The 13,350-nt window shown below is 34.9% G+C and overlaps 1 protein-coding gene across 1 annotated transcript in view; it reads left to right on the forward strand.

Annotated features, from left to right (window-relative positions):
- Positions 1–901: 901 nt before the first annotated feature.
- The window catches only part of ZC3H12C (zinc finger CCCH-type containing 12C), a 41,433-nt gene continuing 28,984 nt past the window's right edge, over positions 902–13,350 (forward strand). The window contains exons 1-2 of the mRNA XM_025358402.1: positions 902–998; positions 6,544–7,295. Of these exons, the coding sequence (XP_025214187.1) occupies positions 975–998; positions 6,544–7,295 (776 nt within the window). The 5' untranslated portion in view covers positions 902–974. The remainder of the gene's footprint in view (positions 999–6,543; positions 7,296–13,350) is intronic.

A 13,350-nucleotide genomic window follows, 5' to 3' on the forward strand; every position in this document is an offset into this window, starting at 1 on the left:
TCTCTTTAATTACATGGTTAACTAGTATCTATAGTAAAACAATTTTACACTGCTACTTGGCATACACAGGATAGGTTATTCTGGTGATTTTAGGTTGAAGTTAAATAATTCTGTCTAAATCTACAGTTTAGATGACTCATTTGGCACAAAGTTAGACAGAACTTGTGTTTTGTCTTACTATGCTACACTTTCAGTGAATTTTTAAAAATCAGTTCTATTTGTGATCTCTTAAGTCTTTTTCTTTCGCAATTGTATTTGCATCATCTCTCCTTTTTGTTTTCTTATCTTGCAGCAAATTAACAAATGCTTAAAAATACAGATTTTCCACTATTTCCAGGGAAATAGTTTGACTATACCCTTCTGTCTCATTTCACCAGTAACTCATTTATTAAAGACAGGGATTACTGCAGTAGTTAATTGCTACTTTGACACACTTCATTTTCTTTCTTTAATAAAAACGAAAAGCTCATAGACTACAGTATAGCCTCAACTTCTTGGAAACATGCAACTTTTACTACTTTAAAATATAATTGGTTTCTTTGTTTCACGCATTAAAAACTAGGAGGAAAAGCTGAAGTCTGCCCAAGCCAGGTGTTTCTTGTTGGCAGCCTGCTCTCTAATGACTCCGCTCTCATAGAGCAGCTGCCTACTAGTCAGCTTTGTATGGCCTATTGTTGCTGCACACCCCTCGTTAATACACATGCTGCCCGGGGCAGACCCTGCGAATGACATCAACTTGCTTATCTTAGAAACCTACGAACCTGACGCAGGGTGCTGAGGTTGTCTTGCATCTGCCCGGCCAACTAATTGTGAGCTTTCTGGCCTATGATTGGCTGTGATTCCACTCGGTAATAGGTTAAGCAAAGACACTGCCATTCCATCTGTTCAACCATTCATTGTTCTTCTTGCCTGCCTGGAAGTCTGCAGCTAAAATTGTGTTAAGGAGTTTACTGCTGAAGCTGCTACAGAAACCAATGTCTTTGTATTTTCCTGCTAACGTGAGTATTTGTGCTACTTTAATGCCTTGGAAGTTAAACTTTGCTAAATATTCAGAGTATTAATTTGAACTCTGCAAAAGAAAGCACCTCCAATGAAAGTCTACAAGTTATTACATAGTGCCAACATACCAGAAAGTTATTTTTGTAAAATATGTCTGCGAAGCAGATTTTTACACTTTTCTATTCTAGAGTTATATAATTACTTATAGCATCATGAACATTTATAAGGCATTAAGCATGACATATAATCATTTGGAGCTTAAAGTCAAGTTATAATAAATGTTCCGATATTTTCGATAAATGGTGGATTTAAATCTTGTCAAAGTCTTAAGTTTCTTAAGATGTCACTGTCATACCTAGGTGCTATAAAATGATAAGATTCGATAGAGCTTTCTGTTGTCTTAAAAGTCTAGCTTGGGGAGATGGATTGATGTAGGTAGATGTTTCAACTCTTTTAGATGCGATGATTAAGCATTCAGTTGCTTTGTCAGCAATCTCAGTATTCATGTACAGTTTCTCATTTCTTCACTCTCACCTTTCTTCTCCCTTACATTAGTTTCAGACATTAGATTGAAGATGTCATTCCAAGAACTATTTTCTTCAAGAGTTCTGTAAAGGGGAAGGGAGGAAGAAACAAAGACTTGCATCTATCAGTTGGGAGGGAAAGAAAGAGCATAAAGGGTTAAAAAGAGGTTTTCATTTCTACCACATGCCCTATTGTGCGAACATATGCATAAGTCTATTGAAAGTTTTCCGAAGATGGGCAGGCCACCAGTTGCTGGTCTCCTGCAGTTCCAGTAGACATCTGTTGCCCCAGAGCATTAACCAATCTGTTCAAAGGGACATCCCTCCTTTGTTAGCTAGAGGGATGCAGACAACAGCACTCACTCAAATACAATGGTAATTAAATACACAGAGACTACAGCAGTAGGTATTTATTACATATTCATTATTTTATTTTTATTGTTCTCATAGTATTACCATTTGGATAACAACCAGAACCCACTTTTATGGCATTGTAACTTTACATTACAAACAAATAAATCGGCTTAACAAGTTTATGGTCTAATATTCCTGATTAATAGGAGGCTCTTTAGAATAGAAAAAAGATTTTTTTAAAAATCTGATTTGAGATGAAGAATTATCCAAGTTAACTAATGAGAACTTTAAGAAAATTTGGTCACTAGATGGAGGAATTTCAGTGTGTGCAATAAATTTCTAGTGAATAACCATTATATTGTAAACCTGCATACAGCTAGTACAGTTTCTTTTTGATAATTAAAAGAATTAGCTACACTTCATCATCATCTACAGAATTAGCAAGAACATTTAGTTCTTTTTCAACAAATAATATTATTTACTTTTCAACTTGCCTTTTAGCAAGAAAAATTGAGTTTCCAATACCGTATCTGGAAGGAATTTATAGATTTATAATTATAGGAATCTTCACAAATCACTGTATATGTACCCAGTTCCTTTTGTATTCAAGACTATAATGTCTTAAGGTCAATTGCAATGAAGCCCTGATGATACAGTTTAAAAATTAGCTGTATTTCTTGGAGGTTTTTGGTAACTATGGGAGTAAAAACTGACCTACTTTGTGAAACTTGGACTATGCTGCTTCATGAAATGAGCAAAATTACCCCTATTAGTTAATATTTCATTGATTACATTTAAGATGGTTTATATGAGTTTACATTGTAGTAAATGCAAACCTAAAAGTCTAATAATTTTTTAAGAAATGAAAAATATTTTCTACTTTACATGTCATAATACATTTTGTGCTGTTAATGGTCTTTTCCATTCTTTTAAAAGTTATATTAATCATTTTTAAAAAACTGAATGAAAATAAAGATTATATACCATTCTTCTTAAGTTTGTCATAGTAATTTCTTGTAAGTTTTACATATTGCATTATATTAACAAATACAGCAGCCTATTAAAATACCATGTTTTTAAATCTTTATCATGTAGCTCTTCATTGAATTATTTCAAGACATTGCCAAATTCTGGGTTGTTTTTAGGTGCCCTATTAAGTAAGGGCAATCATTTGCTAATTACAAGTGGGTAAGGAAGCATTCTAGAGATCAAAGTTTTAAAAACCAAATCTTTACCATTTGGATCACTACAAATCAGGTTATTTCAAATTTGTAGTATGCTTATAGGCCTGGAAATTGAACTCATTTGTCCCTATTTGTATGGTTTCTATTTAGTTTCTTGTTTTGCAAGGACTAAAAAATCATTTAACTGCTTGTTTAGTACACAGTGACATTGGATAACCTTCTCTGAGCTAACCAATGAAATCTAGAAGATGAAGAGAGGCCTGTCAGTGTGAAAAAAGTTCAACTAGAATATTTTAAGACAAAACTTATTTGCCTAAAAAAATTGGATGTTAATTTCTTTTTAAGTAGGTTAGGCTTACATTTATCCTTAGCATTAAAAAGTCAGCCTAATTATTGTAAACTTTTTACTTAAAATTATGTGCAAATTACATAAATTATCACACGTTAAAATTATGTGGTACCCACTAGATACATTGGTATACAAATGAGGTTTGTGTGATTTAGTTATTAAAAGAAACTGAAAATCCCATTTTCCCCCTTGTATCATGATAGCCATATAATAAAACTACATGGTATAGCAGGTTTAGGTAGTATCACTGACACTTTTTTAAAATATTAGATAGAAGATACAGAAAGATTTAAATACTCTTTAGAGTGATTGATTTTCAGTTTGAAAACTTTGCAGTATTTAATTTTGTTACTTTGAAAAATGTGAAAGTTAAGAAGAATAATTCCAATTATCCTTTAAGCAGAACATTTTGTTCTAATATTTGCCACTGGTTATATTTTTCATAAGGTATTCATCTTGTCTGATGTAAAAAAAACAAAAAACAAAAGCAAACCCCAAACTGCTCAATATTAAATAATATTTCCTAGGTCAATTCAGGGATTTGGTCAGCAAGTCATTATCTTGAAGAATTATCTCACAACAGCACTTGTACAAAACCCAAACTTTTCAGGGGACATCAAAAATGTTGCCCATTAAATGCACTTCCTGCAGTCAGAGCAGATTGTGGGGTTTACAGAACAATGATGTCGGAGCTTCCAGATTGGTTTGGCAGCTGCATTGTTCTTGGAGGGTAAACCAGACGCACTTAAGTCCCAGTCTCTTTTATAGGCTTTTGTTCATACCAAATTATTCTTTCACTGTGCTAGCATTCATGATGGCATGTTAAAGGAGTGCAGCTTAGCAACCAGCTTCTGGTTGCCAAGCAGCCCAGCTTCCAATAGGTTTTCCTCGTTTAAGATACTTTTGGTGGGAGCGCCACGAAGGCCGTAGTGTGGACTTTTCTTTTAACTGTATCCCTTTATTAGGATGCTGCTGTGATTTGTTACTTGTATTATGGTGTTAGTATATTACAGTAGTTAATAAATCACAGGGTGTAAAAATCTGTTTTTAAAATTCCTTCCTTCAATTCTAAATAATTGGGCTCATGCATATCCATATTAATAGGAAAAAATGAAGTGGATACAGCTTCATAATGAAGCAGATGTATATAGAGCTCTCCTAAGGGATATTTCTTTTTATGAGTTGGGCAATCCAGAGCTAGGGGAATTGATGTTTCTTTAAAACTAATGAATGCTGTATTAGTAGAACAATGATATTAAAGTTGTCTATCTTCTCAGGGAATAAGCCCTGAGGAAACTCCTGTAGAAGCATGTATGAGATCTACACTGAAGGAATGTTAAGTGTATTATCAAGCTGAAGATTCCATGTTCTCTTCTCTAGTATTTACCATAGTTAATAAAATGTATTTCATTACTTGACTCTCTAATTAAAGTTTACCAGGTATGCTTTCAAATTTGTGACTTCTCAGAAAATCGCTTAGCATTTTCTTTTAACATTCATATAATAGCTATTTTCTAGTGTAAATATGATGTGGAAGAGCTTTAGAAACATTTTCTCAGTTTTCTTTTTCAGGTTAGTTTTAAATAGGTGTTTTATGGCAGTCTCAAATTCAACTGCCGCTGGCTTGCTTATGCTGTGTCTGGGTAGAATACTAGAATTGCCTTAACAAGTAAATCATGAGGGCAGGTGCGGTGGCTCACACCTGTAATCCCAGCATTTTGAGAGGCCGAGGCGGGCGGATCACTTGAGGTCAGGAGTTTGAGACCAGCATGGCCAACGTGGCGAAACCTTGTCTCTACTAAAAGTATAAAAATTAACTGAGCGTGGTGGCACTCACCTGTAATCCCAGATACTCAGGAGGCTGAGGCAGGAGAATCACTTCAATATGGGAGGCAAAGGTTGTAGTGAGCTGAGATTACACCACTGCACTCCAGCCTGGGCAACAGAGTGAGACTCCCATATAAAAAAAAAAAGGAAATCATTGATGTGGATTTAGTTCTTACAATGAAGCACCAGAGAAAATAGCTTTATTTCCCTAACCCATTCCTAGTAGAGAAATAACATTTCCAATAGTCTTTAAGGAAAAATAGTAAAATGGCAAAAAAAAAAAAAAAAAAAAAAAAAAAATTAAATAGTAAAGGTATTCTTATATGGTGAAAAATAGGAAAAAAGATCACTTTTTAACCAAATGCAGATTAATGGCTAGTTAATCTGATATAATACAGGAACATTTTCTGCCATAAAATTCAAGAAACTGAGATAACATTATTTAATATGCCTAATTGTTTGCTGCTAATTTTATGTGAGATATCATCTCTGCTTTCCACAAGGGCAGACAGAATAAAACAAGTTTTATTTTTTCCTGGAATGAAAGAGACTGTTGTTTCCCTGGCACTTAATAAGGATAGCATAATGCTAGAAAGTATATTGTGTTGTCATGTTCCAGAGTCAAAAAAATCATGATTACTAGGGCAAAACCCTGTTCATCTCTAAGAAGAATTTAACTCACTTTGTAATAATTTAATTCCATTCTGTCCATCTTAGAATATGTGCTCTTTCATTGCAGTATCTATATTATTTTTGAAAGTTCTTTAGATTGCTGTTAAGCTTCATCCAGATTAATAATGATTTTTCAAGTGTAAGTTAATGGTTTCTTTCCACGTGGTTTTCTCTTTAAAAGAATATAGATACAAATTCTGTTAGAGAAAAATGTAAATAACCTGTCATGCATATTAAAAACATACTTTTTGATAATATTCTGTGTGTCACTCCAGAATTATAAGCTGTCTTAAAAGTAGAAAAATCTGATTCATCGAGATTGAGAAGGAGCATGATATAGTGGGAAAAGCATGGGTTTTAGAGTCAGACGAAACTGGGTAAAAAAATCCACTTCTACTACTTATTTACTTTGTTGCCTTGGAGGAATTACATGACCTTTCTAATTTATAACTTCTTCTGAAAAATGGCAGATGACACTCTCTTGGCAAGGGTGTTAGGAGGGAGGAGAGGATGTAGACAAAATACAAAATATTAATAGATATTCAGTAGTTGAGTAATTCTCTTCTGACTTCTCCATCAAGACAGAAATCAAGCCATAACTATGAAATTCTAAACATTTTACATTTTTCTCTAGGAATACGGGGTGCTTTGCATTCAGGAATACGGAAAAAACAGCAAAGTGGAGTCAAGTGCACATAACAGCTTCATGGGCTTGAAGGATCACCTAGGACATGACCTCGGCCACCTTTATGTGGAGAGCACTGACCCACAGTTAAGTCCAGCTGCACCTTGGTCAACAGTAGAGAGACCAAGTATGGATACCGTTAATGCGGGAAAGGATGAAAAAGAGGTGTCTGAAGAGAATGCAAGCTCAGGTGACTCTGAAGAAAACACAAATTCTGATCAGGAGTCAGAACAATCGGGTAGCATTTCAGTAGAGCCAGGCTTAATAACTAAGACTCACAGACAACTCTGCAGGTCTCCCTGTTTACAGCCTCACATACTCAAGCGCAATGAAATTTTGCAAGACTTTAAACCTGAAGAGTCCCAGACTACATCCAAGGAAGCAAAGAAACCACCTGATGTGGTGCGAGAATACCAAACAAAACTGGAGTTTGCACTTAAGTTAGGTTATTCTGAAGAACAGGTTCAGCTTGTACTAAACAAACTTGGTACTGATGCTTTAATCAATGATATTTTGGGAGAACTTGTCAAACTTGGAAATAAAAGTGAGGCTGATCAGACGGTTAGTACAATTAACACTATAACACGGGAAACTTCTTCCCTGGAATCTCAGAGGTCTGAATCTCCAATGCAAGAGATTGTAACAGATGATGGTGAAAATCTGAGACCAATAGTTATTGATGGCAGCAATGTGGCAATGAGGTAAGTGGAAAAATCGTTACTGAAAATTACTACCAAATAATCTTTAAAAGTTATTTCTAATTTTGTGGCTATTTTCCTTCTCATAGTCATTAAAGTCAACATTTTTTCTGTATCCTGATGTTAACTTAGAAAACATTAGTTTTCCGTCTCTCTTCTTTCAGGGCACGCAGCCCTATCTTTCCTTCATTTATCCCTGTATAGAGACCCGTTTTTCTCAGATATGTCTCTTTTTGTCCTCAGCTGGCTAAATTTCTATGGTATAAAAATTAGTGTGTATTTCTGGTTTAGTATTAATCAGTAGTTTTAAATGAATAATTTGATATAATATTCAACAATTTTAGAATCTAGTCAAATGGTCTATTTCTTTAAGAAATTAAATAACCCTAATTCTTCTAGAAAATAAACTATGTATTTTATTGATTTGAGAAAAAACCAAAGCTGTAGTTTGAATTATTTTGTAGTTTGAGTTGTTTCTATTCAAGAAATGCAAATCAGAAATAATTCTTAGGGAACTGGGTCGGGGGTGGGGAAGCAAAACTTTCAGTGATAATTTTTTTGGCCAGGCAGGGTGGCTCACACTTGTAATCCCGACACTTTGAGAGGTGAAGGTGGAAGGATCATTTGAGGCCAGGAGTTTGAGACTAACCTGAGCAACATAGGGAACGCCTACCTATACCAAATATATATATGTATGTATATATTTTTAAAATAAAATATTTAAAGAAAATTTTCTTAGTAATTTTGATGGCTTAATATTTAAAGCACATCTAAATTCAATCAGTTTATGGGTAACTGCTCACAATGTTCAGAGCGCTATGAAGATAAAAAGATACATGTATAAAAGCATTAGTTCTGGAGAGCTTAGAGTTTCATATGCAGTTTCTCAGAAGGTGACCTGAGGATGCCTACCAAAGAATCATCTGAGGGACTTGTTGAAAATGCAGATTATATATATCAGTGCTATCCAAGAGAAATATACAATGCAAACCATGTATGCCATATTAAATGTTCTAGTACCTACATTAAAAAGTAAACAGAAACAGGTAAAATTAATGTGACTAATGTATACTGTTTAGGCTAACATGTCTAAAATCTAAAATATCTTGCTGACATGTAATCAATTTTAAAAAGTTATTAATGAGATAGTTTACATTTCTTTTTTTTTTTTTTTTTTTAGACAAGGTCTCACTCTGTCACCCAGACTGGAGTGCAGTGGCACGATCTTGGCTCACTGCAACCTCTGCACCCAGGTTCAAGCGATTCTCATGCCTCTGCCTCCTTGAGTAGCTGGGACTCCAGGCACATGCCACTGTGCCTGGCTAATTTTTATATTTTTAGTAAAGCCTGCGTTTTACTATGTTGGCCATGCTGGTCTCAAACTCCTGACCTCAAGTGATCTGCCCGCCTAGGCCCCCCAAAGTGCTGGGATTACAGGCGTGAGCCACCACTCCTGGCCTGCATTATTCTTTTGATTTTAAGTCTTTGAAATCTGGTGTATATCTTATAGCACATCTCAATTCAGAATAGCCATATTTCAGGTACTCAGTATCCTGATGTGGCTATTGACTACTATATTGGACAATGCACTTCTCAAGCTCCATGCAGACCTACCAAGTCAAGTTCAAAATGTAACTCAGGCATCACTTTGTAAGTAGGATGCCTTCCAATAATGATGTATGCTGAAATTAGGGAACTACTGTTTTCTGTAGGTGACAGCAAGTTCTTTCACATAGACTATGAGGAGAACCAACCTATAATCCTCTAAATAGCTTTTTTGGGTGGAGGGAGTATTATCTTTCTTTCATTTATAAGCAAATTCAACAAGATTTGAATTACTTGCCAAGATAAAATGAAATTCAAACCCAAATATGTCTGACTTAAAAGCCTATATGCTTCATCATATAAAAAAGAGAAAAACTAAGTTGAAAAGGTTAAAGCCAGATCTTACTAGAGAATTTAAAGCTGGCTTTGTAATCCAAGGGTCATTGAAGGGTTTTCAGTAGAGGAGTTTCAAGAGTGGAGTTGTGCCATATACTGATAATTTTTGCAGTGATGTATGGGAGGTAGGAGATCCGTTTGGATACAAACCCTTTCTAATGGAATGTGCATAGGGCTTTGAGAAGGACTTCAGTAAGATTACCTCTCTATTGTTTGATCTTTCCCAAACTTGACCACAAAGTGATCTTTTTCTTGTAATAATCCAGAATGTCTGAATGATTACCTTAGTGATAACATGTAAGACCAAAAGCCATAAAATTGCCAAAGGAGGGAATAGTGAAGGAAGGTCATACATCCTTGAGGAACACCTAACCTAAACATGGCCGTATAACAGAATTATCAGATGAGTTATTTAAAAATACATCTTCTAGCATTCTACTCTTGTGGAATATAGAATTAGTCTCTATCCACATGTACCCTCTAGTTTAACATATTTTCTTAAATGAATCCATTGCTTTCTAGATTTTTCCCTGGTTTTAGGTTCAAATGACTTGTCATTAAGAAAATACAATTAAGACCGGGCACAGTGGCTCATGCTTATAATCCCAGCACTTTGGGAGGCCGAGGCAGGTGGATCACTTGAGGCCAGGAGTTCAAGACCAGCCTAGGCAACATGGCAAAATCCCATCTCTACTAAAAATACAAAAATTAGCTGGATATGGTGGTGCATGCCTACACGGGAGGCTGAAGTGGGAGGATGGAACGAGCCCGGGAGGCGGAGGCTGCAGTGAGCTGAGATCACATCACTGCATTCTAGCCTGGACGACAGAGTGAGACCCTATCTCAAAAACAACAACAATAGCAACAAATTCTAGTGAGCTATCCAGAGTGGGAATGTGATAAAACGATGTTAGACCCCTTTGGTACCTAAAAGTGTTTGAGTTCTTCAATATACTTCCATGACCTAGTCATCTGACTTCATTAAGATTAACCAAATCTCCATATCCTACTTCAGCTTCTTCCGGATTTTATATAAAATAAGAATGAAAAAGCCCACAGCTTCAATGGCTACCACCATATCATGCCATAGCACACATTCTTCTGTTGAGTGTTAGAATGAAAGCTGGCCACACCACTCTTGTGTTTTTGATATGAACAGACTATTGAAACTTTTCCCTCCTTTATCATGGCAAGTTCTACCTTTTGGGCAGTGAACCCAGGTTTCTGGGGTTAGATCAAATCTCTCCCCTGACTGGTGGGTAGGCTTTATTTTTGCATGTTTGTGTGCAGTATTAGGATAAATGTTTTGTTTGCTAATAATCTCAGGTGAACCACTTTTGCCAATGGGATCCATGCATGTATTTTCTCTCTGTTAGTGATAGGGAGCTACCAGAAGATTTCAAGCAAGGAAAAAAGTGGCATAGTAATATTTGCCTTTAGGAAAAATCACTCTGTAGAGAAATGTAGAGAATGGATTTGAGCACTAAGATTGGAGACAAAGAGCCCCACTTATGTTTGAAAATATATGCAAAAGTTAAATTGTGGACAAATCCTGGAAAAAGATGCACCAAGAACATCATTGCTTTTGTATACCAATCAAATGATACAGAATAGAGAAATAAACCAACCATTTGCTTGAGAGTTTATACTTAGTTCCCCAAAGAGTCATATTGGAAAACAGCTGGTGTTAGTACACATCTGATTGTTAACTGGGGTGTTAAAAAAAGCACTGCAGGTAAATCACTGAAGTAATTTTCTTAAAGTTTGAACAGATACCAGATATAGATTATAGAGTCAGAATATGAACAGGGAAAATGCATTAAGCTGTGATAACTTTCCTCTGTATCAAGAAAATGAACTAAGCCCATATATTTATGAAATATAAGCAGAGTTTAGCAATCTGTACAATCAAGATTTAAGCTTCTGATTAATCTTTTAAAAAGTACAAAGCCTTTCTTATATCTACTCTGCTTTGTAAAACTGTATGAACTTGAGAACTCTTTTTATTATAAATTTGAATACTGAAGGCTTTCTTGCCTAGGTTCTAAAATTTGCCTTCAGTTGTTTGGTGGGTTTTGCTCTCCTGTTGCCTGTTTATCATTTAAGTACAGCACTGATTTATATTTACTAAAATCATCCTGGACACCTAGTCCAAATATATGGTTTAGACTATGGATGAGACTAAAAATTGCCAGAATTTATACAAATGTGTTTTTGACTCTCTCAAGAAAACTGTATCAAAATTATGTGCAGTAGACCTGCATGATCCACAGTAGGATAGCCACCAGCTACATGTGGCTGTTGAACTCTTGAAATGTGTCTAGCCCAAATTGAGATATGCTGTAAATATAAAATGCATACCACATTTCAGAGACTTAGTACAAAACTATGTAAACTATTTGAGTAACTTTTATGTTGATTGTGGATTTAAAGAATTTGATATATTGAGTTAAATGAAATACATACTAAAATTAACTTCAGCTGCTTTTTACTTTTTTAATATGCTATGCCTGATGATTTAAAACTACATATGTGGCTCACATTATATTTCTATTGAATAGCCTCTTAGTAGACTGTTTTGTAAGCCCCAGTTTACTAGAAGTAACATTTATTAAAGGATAGCTTAAATTCCCTTTAGGTGAGTGTCACAGGTATTACTTCATTTGGCAGTGCCCCATTTCTCTTACTGTTTTTAAAGAATATCCTTAGAGACTATGAAAAGAATCAAATAATCAGGGCTAGCTTTTGTTGTTGTTTAATTATATCATTGTGGAGCGTGACAAAGACAGATGTTAGAGTTATATTCCATTGCACCTCTTTATAATTCTAAGTACATAATTCTAGTTGTGATCAACATCATGTACTTTAATAGACCAATCAGCAGTGAACTTTCCTATTATCTCAAGTATGCTTATTTCAACTCTAACCTAAAAATAGGCAACCTTAGTAATCCTATTACATAGAAATAATCACAGATCTTCACCTAACTAGTGTTACCAGTTACACAAAATGAGGAAAAAGTGGTTAGAGTCCATGTTTTCTACTTTTGTTAATAAGACCTTTTTACACCTACTAAACAGATGTGTTTTCTTTATTATCTTTAGACTGGATCTTGACCAGCTAGATGTTGCCTCAAATTGTAGACCTTATATGGTGAAGGAAATCTTTTTCCTTTCCTTTTTCCTTAGCCTCTTCAATTCCCAAAGCTACCTCTCTCAACTGTACTGCTGTTAAGCTCATAACCAACTGAAGGGTAATAATTATTTCATAATAGACTTCCATAGTAATTTTGGTGTTAAATATTTTTGTTGTCCTCAATCGATGACTGTCAGGCTTCTATTTTCCTTTAAAGCAGTACAATCCTGCAAATCTCTTCATGGAAGCCCAATATTTAAAATCAAGCAAGAGCAGAGTTCTGTTTGAATTGGGAAGGATGTACAGGGTTGTGTTCCCCACTTTAAAACTCCCTTCTGTACTCCCCAGAAGGCCCTGCCATGCCATGGAATTTCTGTTTGGAACACAGCTTGATAAGCATTGATTTCAATGATCTGTAACAAGTGACATGGATTTAGTTTTCTGGTGGTATGTTTAATATTTAGCATCCTGTGAATGAGATTTAGCTTCAGAATGATTTTGGTATATTGGAAAAGAGATCAGAGACAATACAGTTGAGTAGCTATAAGAATAACAAAATAGGCATGCATAAATAGTTATGAGCCTTCTATACAAAAGAAAAAACTCCAGATGCCCATGAGATGAATTATAGATTCTCAAATAAATATGAAATTTAATTGGACTACAATGAGAGAAAGTAAAACATCCTGTTTCTACGTTTCTGTATTTTCCTATTGAAGATGATAGGCAGCTGTACTTCTTCCCCCTGCTTAAGGAATACAGAATAGATGTAAAAGAATTTAACAGTCATTAAACATTGAAAAATGCATCAGTGAAGAAGGTCTTAAAGTCATTTTTTTTAGAGTCCTTTAAAATTAAAATCTATTTTCATGTGTCCAAGATGGTTTATGTAAAATCAGGCCTAAAATATGAGAAAAAAATAAAATTAATTCACCAAATATTTGAAGAGTACCTGGACTTTATATTAATAATTTAATGTTCT

The sequence above is a fragment of the Theropithecus gelada genome, chromosome 14 (genome assembly GCF_003255815.1).
Source record: "Theropithecus gelada isolate Dixy chromosome 14, Tgel_1.0, whole genome shotgun sequence".
NCBI lineage: Eukaryota > Metazoa > Chordata > Mammalia > Primates > Cercopithecidae > Theropithecus > Theropithecus gelada.